The sequence below is a fragment of the Carcharhinus amblyrhynchos genome, chromosome 4 (genome assembly GCF_965287045.1).
Source record: "Carcharhinus amblyrhynchos chromosome 4, sCarAmb.v2.hapA, whole genome shotgun sequence".
Classification (NCBI taxonomy): domain Eukaryota; kingdom Metazoa; phylum Chordata; class Chondrichthyes; order Carcharhiniformes; family Carcharhinidae; genus Carcharhinus; species Carcharhinus amblyrhynchos.
In genome coordinates, this window is record NC_137327.1 from 61,384,810 (window position 1) to 61,402,786 (window position 17,977).

Sequence of the window (17,977 nt, forward strand, 5' to 3'; positions counted from 1 at the left end):
GGTGAGAATCCGGTTGTTGTGGTTCATGTGGTTGCCAACGACATAGGCAAAATAGGAACTAAGGATCTGCAGAGGGAGTATGCAAAGCTAGGAACCAAATTAAAAAGCAGAACCGACAAGGTGGTTATATCTGGATTACTACCTGAACCACGTGCAAATTGGCGCAGGGTAAATAGGATTAAGGAGATGAATGGGTGGCTCAGGGATTGGTATGGGAGGAATGGGTTTGAATTTATGGGGCATTGGCACCAGTACTGGGGAAGATGGGACCTGTTCAGATGGGATGGTCTTAGTCTGAATCATGCCAGGACCAGAGTCTTGGCGAATCGTATAACTAGGACTGTAGATAGGGCTTTAAACTAATTTGGGGGCGGGGGGGAGTGCGGGGACGCGGGGGTGGGGGGGGGGAGTGGGGGGGGGGGAGTGCGGGGGCGTGGGGGGGGGGGAGTGCGGGGGCGTGGGGGGGGGGGAGTGTGGGGGGGGGGGAGTGTGGGGGGGGGGGAGTGCGGGGGCGTGGGGGGGGGGGAGTGCGGGGGCGTGGGGGGGGGAGTGCGGGGGCGTTGGGGGGGGGAGTGCGGGGGCGTTGGGGGGGAGTGCGGGGGCGTTGGGGGGGGAGTGCGGGGGCGTGGGGGGTGCAAGGGGGGGAGTGCAGGGGCGTGGGGGGTGCAAGGGGGGGAGTGCAGGGGGGTGCAAGGGGGGGAGTGCAGGGGTGGGGGGGAGGGTGCAAGGGGGGTTGCAAGGGTGGGGGGGAGGGTGCAAGGGGGGAGTGCAGGGGTGGGGGGGAGGGTGCAAGGGGGGGAGTGCAGGGGTGGGGGGGAGGGTGCAAGGGGGAGATGCAGGGGTGGGGGAAATTACAAAATCTAAAGTAGAGGAGAAGGTATGTGTGCAAGTAAATGTTGAGGATGTCCCACTAATAAAAGGAGTAGGGGGCACGAGAGAGGTTGGTAGCATGTCCACATGAAGGCTGGTATAAAGACACTTCACCTGAATGCACGAAGCATTCGGAACAAAGTGAATAAGCTGATGGCGCAAATCAGCACAAATGGGTATGATCTAGTGGCCATTACAGAAACGTGGTTGCAGGGTGACAGGGACTGGGAGCTGAATGTTCACGGGTATCAGGTGTTTAGGAAGGATAGACGAGAGGAAAGAGGGGGTGGGGTAGCTCTGCTGATTGATTAAGGATAATATCAGGGCGGTAGTAAGGGAAGATATAGGCTCCAAAGAGCAAAACATGGAATCGTTGTGGGTGGAGATAAGGAATAGTAAGGGGAGAAAGATACTAGTGGGTACGGTCTATAGGCCCCCAAATAATAACTTTGAGGTGGGGCAGGCTATAAACAAGCAAATAATTGATGCATGAAGGAACGGCGATAATTATGGGGGATTTTAATCTGCGTATTGATTGGATGAGCCAAGTCGGAGACGGTGGGCTTGAGGAAGAGTTCTTGGAACGCTGTCAGGATAGTTTCCTTGAACAGTATGTGACGGAACTTACGAGGGAGCGAGCTATCTTAGATCTGGTGTTGTGTAACGAGGCAGGTAGAATTAAGGATCTTCTTGTGAGGGATCCTCTTGGGACAAGTGATCTTAGTATGATTGAATTTCTGATGCAGATGGAGGATGAGAAAGCAGGGTCCCGAACCTGTGTCCTCTGTTTGAACAGAGGGGAGTACAATAGGATGAGAGAGGAATTGGCGAATGTAGATTGGGGGCGCAGATTGGTTGGTAGGACGGCTGAGTAACAGTGGAGGATTTTTAAGGAGATCTTTTTCGGTACTCAGCAGAAATATATTCCGATGGTAAAGAAAGGAGAAGGGATAACCAGCCGTGGTTATCGAAGGAAATAAAGGAGAGTATTAAATTAAAAGCTGATGCGTTCAGAGTGGCTAAAAATAGTGGGCAATTAGAAGATTGGGAAAGATTTAAAAATCAAAGAATGACTAAGAAGGTGATAAAGAAAGGAAAGATAGGGTATGAAGCTAAACTAGCACTAAATATAAAAAGGACAGTAAAAGTTTTTACAAATATATAAAGAAGAGGAGGCTGGCTAGAGTGAATGTTGGACCCTTGGAGGATGAGCGGGGGGATTTAGCGGTGGGCGATGAGGAAATGGCTGAGGCTTTAAATAAGTTTTTTGCCTTGGTCTTCACGGAGGAGGACACAAATAGTTTGCCGGATATTAAAGATAGAAGGATGGTAGGAGATGAGGGCCTAAATGCGATTACTATCACTAGAGAGGTAGTGCTTGATAGACTAATGGGACTGAAGGTGGACAGGTCCCCAGGACCGGATGGAATGCACCCCAAGGTTCTGAAAGAAATGGCAGAGGTGATAGTGGATACCTTGGTAATTATTTATCAAAATTCGCTGGACTCTGGGGAAGTGCCGGAAGATTGGAAAACAGCTAATGTTATGCCGCTGTTTAAAAAAGGTAGCAGACAAAAGGCAGGGAATTATAGGCTGGTTAGTTTAACGTCTGTAGTTGGAAAAATGCTAGAATCCGTCATGAAAGAAGAAATAGCGAGGCACCTAGAAAAGAATGGTTTGATCGAGCAGACGCAGCACGGATTCGTTAAGGAGAAGTTGTGTTTGACAAATTTATTGGATTTCTATGAGTATGTGACTAGTGCGGTAGACAGAGGGGAACCGGTGGATGTGTTCTTAGATTTCCAAAAGGCGTTTGATAAGGTGCCTCACAAAAGGTTGCTACAGGAAGTTAAGGTGCACGGAGTTGGGGGTAAGGTGTTAGCGTGGAGAGAGGATTGGCTGTCTAATAGGAAGCAGAGACTTGGTATCAGTGGGTGCTATTCTGGGTGATGATGAGTTGGTGATTAGAGTGCCGCAGGGATCGGTGCTGGGGCCTCAACTGTTTACCATTTATGTAGATGATCTGGAGGAGGGGGCTGAGTGTAGGGTGATGAAATTTGCTGATGACACGAAGATGAGTGGAAAAGCAAATTGCGTGGAGGGTGTGGAAAGTCTGCAGAGAGATCTGGATAGGCTGAGCGAGTGGGCGAGGACCTGGCAGATGGAGTATAATGTTAGCAAGTGTGAGGTTATCCACTTTGGCAGAAATAATAGTAGGAGAGATTATTATTTAGAAGGCGAAAAGCTGCAGCATGCTACAGTGCAGAGGGACCTGGGGGTCCTTGTGCGCAAGTCGCAAAAACCCAGTCTGCAGGTGCAGCAGGTGATCAAGAAGGTGAATGGAATGTTGGCCTTTATAGCGAGGGGGATAGAATATAAAAGTAGGGAGGTCTTGCTGCAACTGTACAGGGTACTGGGGAGGCCGCAGCTGGAGCTTTAGCATGACCCTGCTTTTTTCACGTTATCAATTTGTGGACCCCAACCATCGCGTTATAACGGGGCTGCACTGTGTTAATAGCACAGTATCATCACAGTTCAGAAGTCCTACTTGATATTGATCCTTACTCTTATTACTAATTGTTAATATTATATAATATCACTCAAATTTATTACTGATCTGAATTTGATATGATGATGACTTTTACCCAAGTATTTCCTCCAACACCAAGCTTTGTAGTTGGGCCAAGAACATAATGATCAAGGAAGTTCTCCTGAACATGTCAGAGATTCCCCCCACCCTACTTTATCCTTATCACCACCATTATCCCAGTAGGTATTTGAGTAATTAAAAGTCCCCCAGCATCACCACTTTATACTTTGCATACATATCTGTGATTTCCCTGCTGGTTTGTAGAATGGAATACCCCCAGCAGGGAAACTCTTACCCTTTATACAGCTGAAACCAATTGGATTCTGCCTTTGCCCCCTCAAAGACATCCCTTCTTTCCAACATGACAATGTCCTTCCTGATCAGCATCCCACCTTTCCCCCTTCTCCGTACTGTCTGAACATCTGTGAATATTAAGCACCCAGTGTTTCTCTTTAAAAGTCACTTCTCTGTTATTGCCTCTACATAATGTTCCCATTTGGCTATTTATATTTGTAGCTCACAAGTCTTATTCATCAAAATACAGTGCATTTACGTACATGAGTATTAAACCTGTCTTTCTGTTTTTTGTAGTTATTCATCTGCTATCTCACGGAGTACAAGAGATAGAAGTAGTGCCAGCTAACATTTACACTCCTTATGTATCCATTTCCTCTTTTCTACATGTACAATTTGTATTAGAAAACCTCCTCCTCCATCACCACCAATTTTGTTTTAAACCCTTATTTACATAAGTTAATTTCCTGCAGAAGCCTTGATCTTGTTGAGCTGCAATTCACTTATTTGAATAGATGCTTCTTGCCCCAGAACTGATCCCAATTCCCAAAGAATCTGAAGCTGTCGTTCTTCTGTACCATGCTCTGGCCATTCATTGATCCTCCCTGTCTTATTTCTATACATTCTGGTGCGTGGAATTGGGAGTAATCCAGAGACTATTGCCCTCAATGTTCTACATTTTTAACTTCTTCCCGAGCTCCTGAAAGTTTGACTGTAGTACCTTAATACCTGTGCTCTTTTGTTATCAATGTGGACCACAACTTCTGGCTGTTGTGCCTGCCACACAGTCTGTTTTAATTCTTATACGGTGGACAAGAAATTGCAAGTAGACTTCGTGACAGTACAACAATATTTAAACACACAATCAGTAATCACCCACCCAACCGACAATAAGTTATCTTACAGAAACATGAAAGTTCTAGTCCAATACTCGACCTTGGCTAACTTTACGTGACTGGCAAGTACCCAAGCAGATATTGGCCTTTATCTGTGCACTGGTGTTGGTCGTCCTTTGCATAGTGTCTCTGGTCCTTTGGTCTAGTCTGGCACTCTGGCTCTGGTTTTCCTTCCTTCTTGGGTGTGGTGGTTCTCTTCATGCTGGTTGTTGCTGGTGATGGTCACCGTTGTTGTAGCTCGTTCGTGGGATCAGAGAGAGAGTGCGATTCTTGGTTATGCAGCACCCTTTGTACCCCATTGATTTTCGCGCCCCTTGTGGTCATTGTCACCCTGATAAATACAATCCAATCGGGTGCTGCTGCCACACCAATCCCTGAGTGTGTCCCCAACGTGTCTGTAGGTGCTGGAGGCACATAAGACACACACCTCACTCCCAGATAAGGGGTTAAGGCATCTCTATGTCTGGTAAACAACCCAGTTTGACCAGAAAGTCCCTTTTGTTCTGGAGATGGCCCATACCCTGTGTATTCAGCCATCTGAACTGCAGCCTGTTTATCTCTGTCTTTTAGGCTGCAGCCTGCTGTTTTAGTTCATGCCTAATTGTCCCTTTATAAATCGCCATTTTTAGGTGGCCCATTTGGCCACATGGCTCACTCCCTTCCCCCCTCTGCAAAATATTCTGCACTCTGTGATGTCCTTTACCCTAGCACCATGGTGCCATACGCCATGTGAGACTTGCAATGACAATTAACAAATTGCCTGTCTGTCCCTTAACCATGGAATCTCCTGTAATGACTGCATTTATGTGCTTTGTTATTTCCCCGGTGCACTCTTTTGTCCATTGTTCCCATGGCCTGACTGCACTCCTTTTAAGGTATGGTCACTTCCAGTAATCACCGACCCTGAATACCAGTTTGAAAGTGGCACACACACTGCAGATTTCCTGTCTCTTCCTACTTTACTACTTTAGAAATAATAGTAAGATGGAATATTATTTAAATGGTGAAAAGTTGCAGCATGCTACTGTGCAGAGGGACCTGGGGGTCCTTGTGCACGAATCGCAAAAACTCAGTCTGCAGGTGCAGCAGGTGATCAAGAAGGCGAATGGAATGTTGGCCTTTATCGCGAGGGGGATAGAATATAAAAGCAGGGAGGTCTTGCTGCAACTGTACAGGCACTGGTGAGGCCGCAACGAGATTACTGTGTGCAATTTTGGTCCCCTTATTTGTGAAAGGATATATTGGCCTTGAAGCCAATAACTGTACAGAGAAGGTTCACCAGGCTGATACTGGAGATGAGGGGCTTAGCTTATGAGGAGAGATTAAATAGACTGGGCCTGTACTTGTTGGAGTTTAGAAGGCTGAGGGGGGATCTTATAGAGACTTACAAGATAACGAAGGGGCTAGATAGGGTAGAGGTAGAGAGATTCTTTCCGCATAGAAAGGAAATCAGAACTAGAGGGCACAGCCTCAAAATAAGGGGGGGGGGGGGGGCTAGTTTAGAACAGAGTTGAGGAGGAACTTCTTCACTCAGAGGGTGGTGAATCTCTGGAATTCTCTGCCCATTGAAGTGGTGGAGGCTACCTCATTGAATATGTTTAAGTCATGGGTAGATAGATTTCTGATAGATAAGGGAATTAAGGGATCCACTTCAGATAAGCCATGATCTTATTGAATGGTGGGGCAGGCTCGAAGGGCTAGATGGCCTACTCCTGCTCCTATTTCTTATGTTCACTACCTGCTATTCTGAGCTCTCCTGGCTTGTGCAGTGGCCACCTGGAAAGTACCAGGAAATTCTCATTCTCCCTGATGCTCTGCAGTGACCCCAACTGCTGCTCAAGCTCGGAAACGGAATTTATGCTGAAGCAGTTGGAGACACTTCCTACATACATCATTCCCCAGAAACATATGAATTGTCCTGAATTTCCCATATGGTGCAAGAACAAGTCTCAACTGCCCATCCATAATCTTAAAAACTCAATTTTCTGTTTTAGAATCTAGTTAGGCTTGTTGATTTATTTATTTATTGAATGCCCCCTAATTACTGGTTCTCAGATATCATTGTCTCCTGCTCTTTCCCTTGGGCCATTTTTTAAAATAAAGAACGACATTTCTTCCCTCACCAAGTTCCCTGAATTTAGTGCTGTAGAAGCAGTAGAACTGGACTCTGTGCATTAGCAAAAAACCCTGAGTCATCTCCTGTTGACAGTACTGCACAGTTCTAATTAGCCACCTGATTAATTACAACAAGAACCAAGGCTGCTGGAAAAGTTCAGCAGGTCTGGCAGCATCTGGAGAGTAAGAAACAGAGTTAACATTTTGACTCTTTTACTAAAGGGGGAGAATGTGTTAGATATATATCAGATGCTCTTCAATCTGCTGAACTTTTCCAGCATCCTCTGTCCTTGTTTCAGATTCCAGCATCCATAGAATTTTGCTTATTTCACCTAATTAACGAACTGTGCAACTGCCAGAACAGGCATATTGTTTCCAATTAACTAACAGTGCAAAATACAAATTAAATTTAAGTTCAGTGCTGATTGCCAAACTTACATTTTGGGAAGAGGTCAGACAATAAAACCCTGCAAGAATCCTTACTCACCAAATTCCCTGAAGTATTCCATAGAAATGGACTCTGTGCTGTGTGCAGATAGGCTCAGATTGTTATTTCTAACTATGTTGTGTATGACAGCAAACACTCCCATTCTTGCTAATTGCATTTTTGCGAACCTATGTGAATGTAGGATTCAAACTTGATCTCTATTTACTCCCAACTAATTCTGTGGTTAACAAGACTCATCTGGAATCACACACACTCAACAAAATACAGTAATTATGTAACTATGTCAAAAACTGAAAATTAAAATAAGTTTGCTAGTCAAAAGTTATAACTGAAAGTTTAGGTAATGGCAAAACACATCAGAGTGAAGCTTGGTCCAACCATGGAGCTAGACTGGGAGCGAATTTATGAGCAAAACCTAGTCAGTTTTCAGCCTGAGGGGTATCTGATTATAAAGTTTGGTGACACTATTTTACTGCTTTGGGAATTTCCTGGTGACTGTGGCTTCAAGGCTGTACCGATGTTCCTGGAACTGTGCTGAGACTTGGTATTTTGAGAGTATTGTGGGGCAGACTCCTTGTGTCCGAAAATATTTCAGCTGTTACTTCCTTACCAGCTGGGTTCCAGGACTTGAAATCAAGAATATTTTGCCGTTTCTGCATGGGTGCTCTGGTTTCCTCCACGGTCCAAAGGTGTGCCGGTTAGGTTGATTGGCCAGGATAAATTGTCTGTTAGTGTCCAAAGATGTGTAGGTTAGAGGGATTAGCTATGGTAAATATGTAAGTTAGAATAGCAGGTAAATATGTAAGGTTATGGTGATAGGGCCTGGGTAGGATTGTTGTTGGTGCAGGCCCAGTGGGAATAGCCTCCTTTTGCACTATAGGGATTTTATGATTCTCCATATTCCAACAAGCAGCTTTCCTCAAATGGCTGATACACGAAGGAGATTGTATGCAGACACTTTGGAAGGCATCACAACCAAGCTTGATCCAGTCTTCAACATTTGAACATAGAATCCTTGTTGATTCCCCCTCCATCTTGTTAGAAGAGCCATAATCCTTTCACTTTAATCCAAACTCAAGAAAGTTTAATCCGATGAATATAAAGCCATCATTTGTTGTACTCAGGCACCTTTTATACTCTCAAATAACAATGTGAGGATTTGTGAACTAAGCACTTTGACCTCTCCTACAGTTGGTTTGTAAGATTAATGTGAGGTTAGTATGTAAGTACACTAATAAGGCATCATATTAGTAGGTGAGTTAGCAGCAGTCACACAGACACTGTCCCGCCCACAGGTGCAAAAGGACTCTTTTTACTGTTCTCCAGACATTTTACATGCTCAAGTGGTTAGGCTGCACTTTTGGGTGTTCCAATCGAGAAAGTCAGTTGATGAAGAATGAAACTGGGGCCAATCTTTTCTCATTGCAAGCACGTACCCCCCAATCCAATCTCACACAGTTTCAATAAGTGTCTCTTCATTGTTCAAGTGAAACCCCAATTAGCAATCTCCACTTGTGTGCTAAATGATGTACAGTTAACATTGTAAAAAGTCTGACAACACCAGGTTTAAGTCCAACCGATTTATTTGGTAGTAAACTCACTAGCTTTCGGGTTTGTGCCTTCATCAGGTGAATGGAGAGTTCTGGCCTCAGACAGAGCATATAAAGCACAGACAGTTTACAGATTACTGATTAGAATGCGAATCTTTACACCTAACCTGTTGTTCAAGTCCTAAAGTGGCCAACAATGTGAGTGGAAGGAGCACTGATCACAGGTTAAAGAGATGTGTATTGTCTCCAGACAGTACAGTAAGTGATGTTTTGCAAACCCAGGCAAGTCACAGGGGTTGCAGATAGTGCGACATGAACCCAAGATCCCTGTTGAGACCGTCCTCATGTGAGCTTCTCCGGAGTCTTCAACATATCATTGATGAAGATGAACATCTCGCCAGGGCCATCCCCTCACCCCCACTTCTTGCTTTCAGACAACCATGCAACCTCAGACAGACCATTGTTTGCAGCAAACTACCCAGCCTTCAGAGTATTGAAAAATACACTTCAGATATATGTCCAGTTGTTTGTAGAAAGTGATGCTGGTTTCTGATTTCACTATCCTTTCAGATTATATGACCCAGGTCATGACAACATTTCCCCTCCATTTCTTTTACCAATTATTTTATATTTATAATCACCGCTATTGACCCTAGTTTTAATCCTCAGTGATACACTGATTTCTATCCCTGAACTGCACTTTTTAAATAATGATCATTTGTGCTGCATTTGTTGTGTGGTTTGCACTCTATTGTTTATGTTTCTTTGTTCTCACCCAGGTTTGTGTAAGTAAGGAGGGCACGGTGGCAGATTATGGCCTCATGGCAAAAGGTGAGATTGAAGAGGGAGAGTTGTTGTTCTCTGTTCCCAGATCAGCAGTGCTGAGCCAGCACACAACGACTATCAGTGACCTCCTGAAGAAAGGTAAGGTGTCCAGAAATCGTGTTGGTGACATGGCAGGTGTCTGGTGTGATTCTGAAACATATAGGGACTGCTGAAATGTCATTGTCTACAGGAATAGTGTCAGAAGACTGGAGGATAGCAAATGTTGTCCCCTTGTTTAAGAAGGGGGGGTAGAGAGAACCCTGGTAATTATAGACCAGTGAACCTTACTTCTGTTGTGGGCAAAGTTTTGAAAAGGATTATAAGAGATAGGATCAATTTGATTAGGGATAGTCAGTATGGTTTTTGAAGGATAGGTGTGCCTCACAAACCTTATTGCGTTCTTTGAGAAGGTGACCAAAGAGGTTGATGAGGGTAAAGCAGTTGATGTGGTGTATATGGATTTCAGTAAAGCATTTGGTAAGGTTCCCCACGGTAGGCTATTGCAGAAAATACAGAGGCATGGGAATGATAGTGATTTTTGCCGTTTGGATCAGAAATTGGTTAGCTGAAAGAAAACAGAGGGCGGTGGTTGATGGGAATTGTTCATCCTCGAGTTCAGTTACTAATGGTGTTCCGCAAGGATCTGTTTTGGGGCCAGTGCTGTTTGTCATTTTTATAAATGACCTGGATGAGGGCATAGAAGGATGGGTTAGTAAATTTGCGGATGACACTAAAGTCAGTGGAGTTTGTGGACAGTGTAGAAGGTTACTCAGAGGGACATAGATAAGCTGCAGAACTGGGCTAAGAGGTGGCAAATGGAATTTAATGCGGAAAAGTGTGAGGTGATTCACTTTGGAAGGAGTAACAGGAATACAGAGTACTGGGCTAATGGTAAGATACATGGTAGTGTAGATGAGCAGAGAGATCTTGATGTCCATGTGCATAGATCCCTGAAAGTTAGCACCCAGGTTGATAGGGTTGTTAAGAAGGCGTACAGTGTGTTAGCTTTTATTAGTAGAGGGATTGAGTTTCAGAGCCATGATGTCATGTTATAGCTGTACAAAACTCTGGTGCGGTCTCACTTGGAGTATTGCGTGCAGTTCTGGTCGCTGCATTATAGGAAGGATGTGGAAGCATTGGAAAGGGTGCAGAGGAGATTTACTAAGATGTTGCCTGGTATGGTGAGAAGGTCTTATGAGGAAAGGCCGAGGGACTTGAGGCTGTTTTCATTAGAGAGAAGGCGGCTAAGAGGTGACTTAATAGAGGCATACAAGATGATCAGACGACTAGATAGGGTGGACAGTGTGAACCTTTTTCCTTGGATGGTGATGGCTAGTACGAGGGGATATAGGACAGATGTCAGAGGTAAGTTATTTACTTGGAGATAGTAAGGGCGTAGAAAGCCCTTCTGCAATAGTAGTGGACTCGTCATCATTAAGGGCATTTAAAGAGTCATTGGATAAGTATATGGATGATATTGGAATAGTGTAGGTTAGATGGGCTTTAGATTCATTTCACAGGTCAGTGCAACTTCGAGGGCCGAAGGACCTGTACTGCGCTGCAATGTTCTATGTTCTAAAACTCTCCACTGGTTGCAGTCATAGCTCTCACAAAGAAAGATGGTTAAGGTAGTTGGAGGTCAATCATCTCAGCTCTAGACATTACCCTGGGGAACTCCTGCAGTGGTGTCCTAGGCCCAACTGTCTTTAGCTGCTCTTATCAAGGACCTTCTTTCCATCGCAAGGTCAGAAGCTGATGATTGTACAATATTTATTACTATTTACAAATCCTAAGATATTGACTTAGTCTATGTTTGACTCTGACTACACTTCCTGCTGCCTTGGAAAAGCAGCCAGCATAATCTAGAACTCCACGCATCCCAGGTGTATTTTCTTCCACCTCGTTCTGTCGGGAAAAGGATATAAAAGTCTGAAATCACATACCAACCAACTCAAGCATAGCTTCTTCCCTGCTGTTCTTCCCTTTTTGAATGGACCTCTTATTAAACTGCTCTTTCTCTACACTCACCTCATGACTGTAACACTATATTCTGCACTCTTCCCTTCTCCCTTATGTACTCTATGACTGTTATGCTTTGTCTGTATAGTGTGCAAGAAACAATCCTTATCACTGTATCCCAATATATGTGACAATAAATCAAAAGTCTGGACAATATTCAGGCATAGCCTGATAAATGGAACATAACATTTGTGCCACACAGTGACCATCTCCAACAAGAGAAAACTTAACATTCTCCCCTTAACATTCAGTGGCATTATCATTGCTGAATTCCCCACTCTGAAGATCCTTGGGGTGGTGGGGGGGTGGTGGGGTGGAGCAGTTACCATTGATTAGAAACTAAACTAAACTAACTGGCTACAAGAACAGATCAGAGGCTGGGAATTATGCAGTGAGTAACTCATGTCCTGACTCCTCAAAGCCTGTCCACAAGGCACAAGTCAGGAGTGTGATTGAATGCTCACCACTTGCCTGGATGAGCAGTGCACCAACAACTCTCAAGAAGCTTGATACATTCAGGACAAATGTAGAAAATAGGAGTTGACCATTTGGCTCTTCGAGCCTTCTCACCATTCGTTATGATCATGGCTGATCATCTAACTCCATAACCTCATCCTTCCGCCCATATCCTTTGTGAAAGAATATTCTCCACTTGCCTGGATGGGTTTGGCTCCAACAATACAAGAAGCTTGACACCATCCAGGACAAACCAGCCCACTTAATTGCTACCCATCCGCAAAAACATTCAATCACTTTACCACTGTTGAACAGTGGTAGCCATATGTACTATCTACAAGCTGCACTGCAGGAACTTAGCAAGGTGTCTTAGACAGTGCCTTCCAAACCCTTGACTCTACTATCTAGAAGGACAAGGGCAGCAGACACAGGGGAATACCACCGCCTGGATGTTCCCATCCAAGACTCAGTATCCTGACGTGGAAATGTATTGCCGTTCCTTCACTGTTGTTGGTCAAAACCCTGAAACCCCCTCCCTAACACTGTGGGTGTACCTACATCACATGTACTGCAGCAGTTCAAGAGGCAACCCACACCACCTTCTGAAGGGCAAATAGGGATGGGTAATAAATGCTGAACTAGCCAGCGACATCCACATCCCAGAAATGAATGAAAACATAAACTACTGTTAAAAGCAGAACAGAAAGAGGGAGCAGGGAGAGAGACCGTGGAGCGAGCAGAGGTGATGCATCTCAAACCTAGCGGATAAGACCAGGCATGTTTATGCGAAGATATATATCGGGCTTGCTATGATTGCGTTATTTTCTGTTGGATGTCTTGTTTTCAGAAGAGGCAGCGTTGGAGAGCCCATCGGGTTGGGTGCCACTCCTGCTTTCCATGATGTTTGAGATCACAAGTAGTGAGTCCCCTTGGAAGTCATACTTCTCACTCTGGCCTGACTTCAGCAGCCTGCACCACCCAATGTTTTGGTAAAGGATTCTTTTAACAAACAGTGAGGGGCTTAAATCAGTCACATTTCTTCCTTCTAAGACTCAGACACTGCACTCGTCTCTTTAACCAACTCAGCTAAGAGGGACAAATATTAAGATCTACACAGATTGACATTATCAAAGGAAACCTCAGGACTCGACCTCAGATCCTGACCTTCAGTTTCCCTTTGATCCTCTTGTTTATCCCTAACTCTACATCATCCCTGCTCCACTAGCCCTCTGCTGCCCACTGCATGGTCCGGGCCCTGGCATTGTGGTGATGTACCAGATATCTATACAAGAAATAGTAGTAACCTTTCGTTCACAGCAGAACTATTTATCTCAAAGATATATTGAGTGTGGTGGGGTATCAGACTTTAGGTGGTAGGGAGAGGCGATAGATTTTTAAGCAGATGAAGTTCAGGATGATTGTAACGGGAATCCTTTTGTGTAAATATAAACCAAGTATCAGGATTGGGCTCAACTTACTTCAATGTCAACAATCGTTAGCTTGGCCAGTTGGGCAGCTTCTATTGCAGATCTGCTCCTCAGTGAGTATTGCACCTTAAAGGGAATGGAATGGGAGGGAAGTCAGTTCAGATGTGAGTAACTCTGGTTTTATTATTTTTTTTACACAGGTCTGAGGAGGAGAGGAACCGCTTATTATTGGGCACAGGAGTAGCACTGGCAGTTGAAAAAGATCTGCTCAACATTGAAGAGGAATATAACAGCATAGTGTTACCCTTCATGAATTCTCACCTCAACACCTTCAACCCCCAAAAACACACCCTGGACCTTTACAAGAAGCTGGTGGCATTTATTATGGCATACAGGTGAGTGTATGATTCCACTCAACATGGAACCATCCCTCAGAAGTTGAGAGAGGAAAACCAGCCAGGCTTTCTGCTGGGGAGGAAGTGCTTCTTGGACACTGGTTTAATTGAATCGGTCTGTGATGCCATCTTGTTGTTTGATTAGCCTTCCAGCACTTAATGTGACTTTGCATCTAAATAGTGGTCACTGGGATGAGATTATTTGGAACGAGGGCTGACTGTGGAACTGTTAAGTCTCCCTGGCTCAAGTCACATTTAGAGATACAGTAAATGCTTGCATTCACTTAATAAGTAGAACAACCTGCTTGTGCGTATAGAGATCTGTCTTCACAGAGGAGGACGTGAATAATTTGCCAGGTGTTAGAGGTGGAAAGGTGGTAGGACTGGAGGGTCTTAATGACATTACTGTTACTAGAGAGGCGGTGCTCGACAGACTGGAGGGGCTGATTGTGGACAAGTTGCCAGGACCGGATGGAATGCATCCGAGGGTTCTGAAAGAAATGGCGGAGGTGATAGTGGATGCCTTGGTGGTTATTTTCCAGACGTCGCTGGATTCCGGGGAAGTGCCGGAAGATTGGAAAGCGGCTAATGTTACACCGTTGTTTAAGAAGGGTGCCAGGCAAAACGCAGGGAATTATAGGCCAGTTAGTTTAACGTCTGTTGTAGGTAAAATGTTAGAATCCGTCATCAAGGAGGAAATAGCGAGGCATCTTGAGAGGAATTGCTTGATAGAGCGGACGCAGCACGGTTTCATTAAAGGGAAGTCGTGTCTGATAAATTTACTGGAGTTCTATGAGGATGTGTCTAGGGCGGTGGATAGAGGAGAGCCGGTGGATGTGGTCTTTCTTGATTTTCAGAAGGCGTTTGACAAGGTACCTCACGAGGTTATTGCAGAAGGTCAGGGGACATGGAGTTGGGGGTAGGGTGTTAGCGTGGATAGAGGATTGGTTGTCAATTAGGAGGCAGAGAGTGGGGGTCAATGGGTGCTATTCGGATTGGCGGGTGGTGACTAGTGGAGTGCCCCAGGGGTCGGTGCTGGGGCCTCAGCTTTTTACCATTTATATAGATGATCTGGAGGAGGGAACCGAGTGTAGGGTGTCGAAATTTGCTGATGACACCAAGATTGATGGAACAGCAAATTGTGCAGAGGGTGTGGAGAGTCTACAGAAGGATCTAGATAGGCTGGGCAAATGGGCCAGGAAATGGCAAATGGAATTTAATGTTGGCAAGTGCGAGGTGGTCCACTTTGGTAGGAATAATGGTAGGAAGGATTATTACTTACGTGGCGAAAAACTGCAGCAGGCGACGGTGCAGAGGGACCTCGGGGTCCTTGTGCATGAGTCGCAAAAACCCAGCTTGCAGGTGCAGCAGGTGGTCAGGAAGGCAAATGGGATGCTGGCCTTCATAGCGAGAGGGATTGAATATAAAAGTAGGGAGGTCTTGCTGCGGCTGTATAGGGCATTGGTGAGGCCGCAGCTGGAGTACTGTGTGCAGTTTTGGGCGCCGTACTTATGCAAGGATATTTTGGCCTTGGAGGGAGTGCAGAGGAGGTTTACTAGGCTGATACTGGAGTTGAGGGGGTTGAGCTAAGAGGAGAGGCTGAATAAACTAGGCTTGTACTCGTTAGAGTTTAGAAGAATGAGGGGAGATCTCATTGAGACGTATAAGATGATGAATGGGATGGATAGGATAGAGGTGGAGAGGCTCTTTCCGCTCAGAAAGCATAGTAGGACTAGGGGGCACAGCCTCAAGATAAAGGGGGGGGCGGTTTAGAACGGAGTTGAGGAGGAACTTCTTCACTCAAAGGGTGGTGAATCTCTGGAATTCTCTGCCCGTTGAAGTGGTGGAGGCTACCTCGCTAAATATTTTTAAGACGCAGGTTGATGGGTTTTTGATAAGAGAGGGGATTAAGGGTTATGGGGAGAGGGCGGGAATGTGGAACTGAGCCACGACAGGTCAGCCATGATCTTATTGAATGGCGGCGCAGGCTCGAAGGGCTAGAAGGCCTACTCCTGCTCCTATTTCTTATGTTCTTATGTTTGGTATTGTATGGCAATTGGCTGCTTAGCCCTTTAAAGGCTGAAAGACTTGAATAAGGCATTCACTGAGTGTGTTAAAATGGGCGGCTTGTGGGGCTGAAGGGCCTGTTTCCTGTGCTGTGCTGTTCTTTGTTTAACACACATTGTGGACTGGATAGATGGTGGAGCTTATTTGAGGGAATATCTGCTTGATTCAAGAAAATGCATTGGGGGTGAACTTGCCAAAAATATCCTAAGTGCTAAACAAGCATGAAAACAGGAGAGAACCTAACCCAATTTTTGGGTGAGTTAAAATCCAATCTTAATACTCACAGCAGAAAAATGAAGCGAGGTCTGTTTTCTGCCAGCAGGGGGTGGGGGAGCCTAAGCTCACAAAAACCCACCAGCTCATAGCAGAGGGCGCCATTGTGCATACACAGATCTTTGCTTTTGGCACTGCCCATGGTGAGGCCAGTGCTGGTAATATCACTCTCCATTGTATTTCCCTGGAGGAGTGTGTCCTCCTCACCCCACGCTGGTGTCCACCAGCTTTGCCAGCCCACCCACCCCACCAAAGCCCTAGGCTTCAGAATCCGAGAAAGATCTTGTACAGTAGGCACATTTTTCATTGCAGTGTTGTTAATGCAAGTCTACTTGTGACACTAATAAATAAATTTTAAACTAACATTTGGCCTGTGGATGTGATGCTCCTCCAGCGCTGCACTAAAGGTTGCAGGAATGGCTTGCACCGGGAAATCTTTGCGTGCTGCTACCTCTCACTATAGGAGGATGATGGTCCAGACTGAGGTATATGTGATCTGAGGTTGGGTTTTATTCCTGCAGTTTTCAAGAACCTGAGGATGATGAAAACGATGATGATGATGAAACCCCAAAGCCTCCCATGATGGTGCCAATGGCAGACATCTTGAATCATGTGACCAATCATAATGCACATTTAGAATTTGCACCAGTGAGTATTGGAGGGGACATAATATGGGGTATAGAATAGGAGGGGAATTTTGGATGTTGCTATATTTTCTGTAATGGTAACAAGGTATATTTCCTGTGTTATTTCTACTCTTGCATTTACAGGACTGTCTGAAAATGGTATCCATTAGAAAGATCAGTAAAGGTGAAGAGATATTTAACACGTATGGTCAGCTCGCTAACTGGCAACTCCTGCATATGTATGGTTTCACTGAACCATATCCGAGCAACACACATGAAGCCATGGCTATCCGAATGCAGATGATGTATGATGCTGCCTTGCAAGGTTGGTCTTGGAGCAATGTAACCAGCCTGAGTGGGAGTCTGCAGCTTGGGGAGATATGACATAAATGTTCTTTGTGTTTTTAAGCTGTGCAGACAGAGGAGGAGAGGAAGCTACTGCTGGAAAAATGGGAATTCCTGACCAAATTGGAGATAGTTGGAGAGGAGGGGGATTTTGTGATTGGCCAGGAAGGAGTCCTGACGGATGAGGAACTGTATGGTACACTGAAGGTGAGAACACACTCCTTGACAAGTTCAGCATTTTTTTTGTGTGGGGATGCTTGGTGTGATTATCATCCATTTGGTTGTCCCCAGTAGGGTGACAGCATTAATGTATTTCTGGTGTCATCTTGTGGGTGATGATAAGTTCAATTAAGGGGAGATTAATGCACATTCAAGATGAAGAGCTCTGATAATTATCATTTACTCATGCCAGTAACCACAGAGGGCCCACACACAGCAAAAGAAGCAGAGGTTAAATGAGAAACAGTTTTACTGAGCAAGTTATCTGGAATGCACTGTCTGAAAGAATGGTGTAAGCAGTACCTTTCAAAAGGAGATAACTTGGAGAAACAAAACATTACTGATAGTAGAATTAAATAATAGATCTTTCAAAGAGGAGCATTACATCCAAATATGTCTACTATACTAGATCATTCTTGGCTTCTGTGGGCTAGGATTTGGAGGAAATATCCCATTTTAATTGGGAAGGTGAATTCATTTGGTGAATTCAGTTGATTTTGCAGCTTTTAGGCAGTTTGCTACCTCAGCCTTAAGACTCATTGGGGTTATCCTTTGTCACGCA

The 17,977-nt window shown here is 45.0% G+C and overlaps 1 protein-coding gene across 2 annotated transcripts in view; it reads left to right on the forward strand.

Moving 5' to 3' along the window:
* setd6 (SET domain containing 6, protein lysine methyltransferase) overlaps positions 1 to 17,977 on the forward strand; it is a 54,497-nt gene that overhangs the window by 32,072 nt on the left and 4,448 nt on the right. For both annotated transcript variants that reach the window (XM_080187262.1, XM_080187261.1), the window contains 6 exons: positions 9,543 to 9,687; positions 12,911 to 13,052; positions 13,691 to 13,885; positions 16,747 to 16,873; positions 16,996 to 17,176; positions 17,261 to 17,403. In XM_080187262.1, the coding sequence (XP_080043388.1) occupies positions 9,543 to 9,687; positions 12,911 to 13,052; positions 13,691 to 13,885; positions 16,747 to 16,873; positions 16,996 to 17,176; positions 17,261 to 17,403 (933 nt within the window). The remainder of the gene's footprint in view (positions 1 to 9,542; positions 9,688 to 12,910; positions 13,053 to 13,690; positions 13,886 to 16,746; positions 16,874 to 16,995; positions 17,177 to 17,260; positions 17,404 to 17,977) is intronic.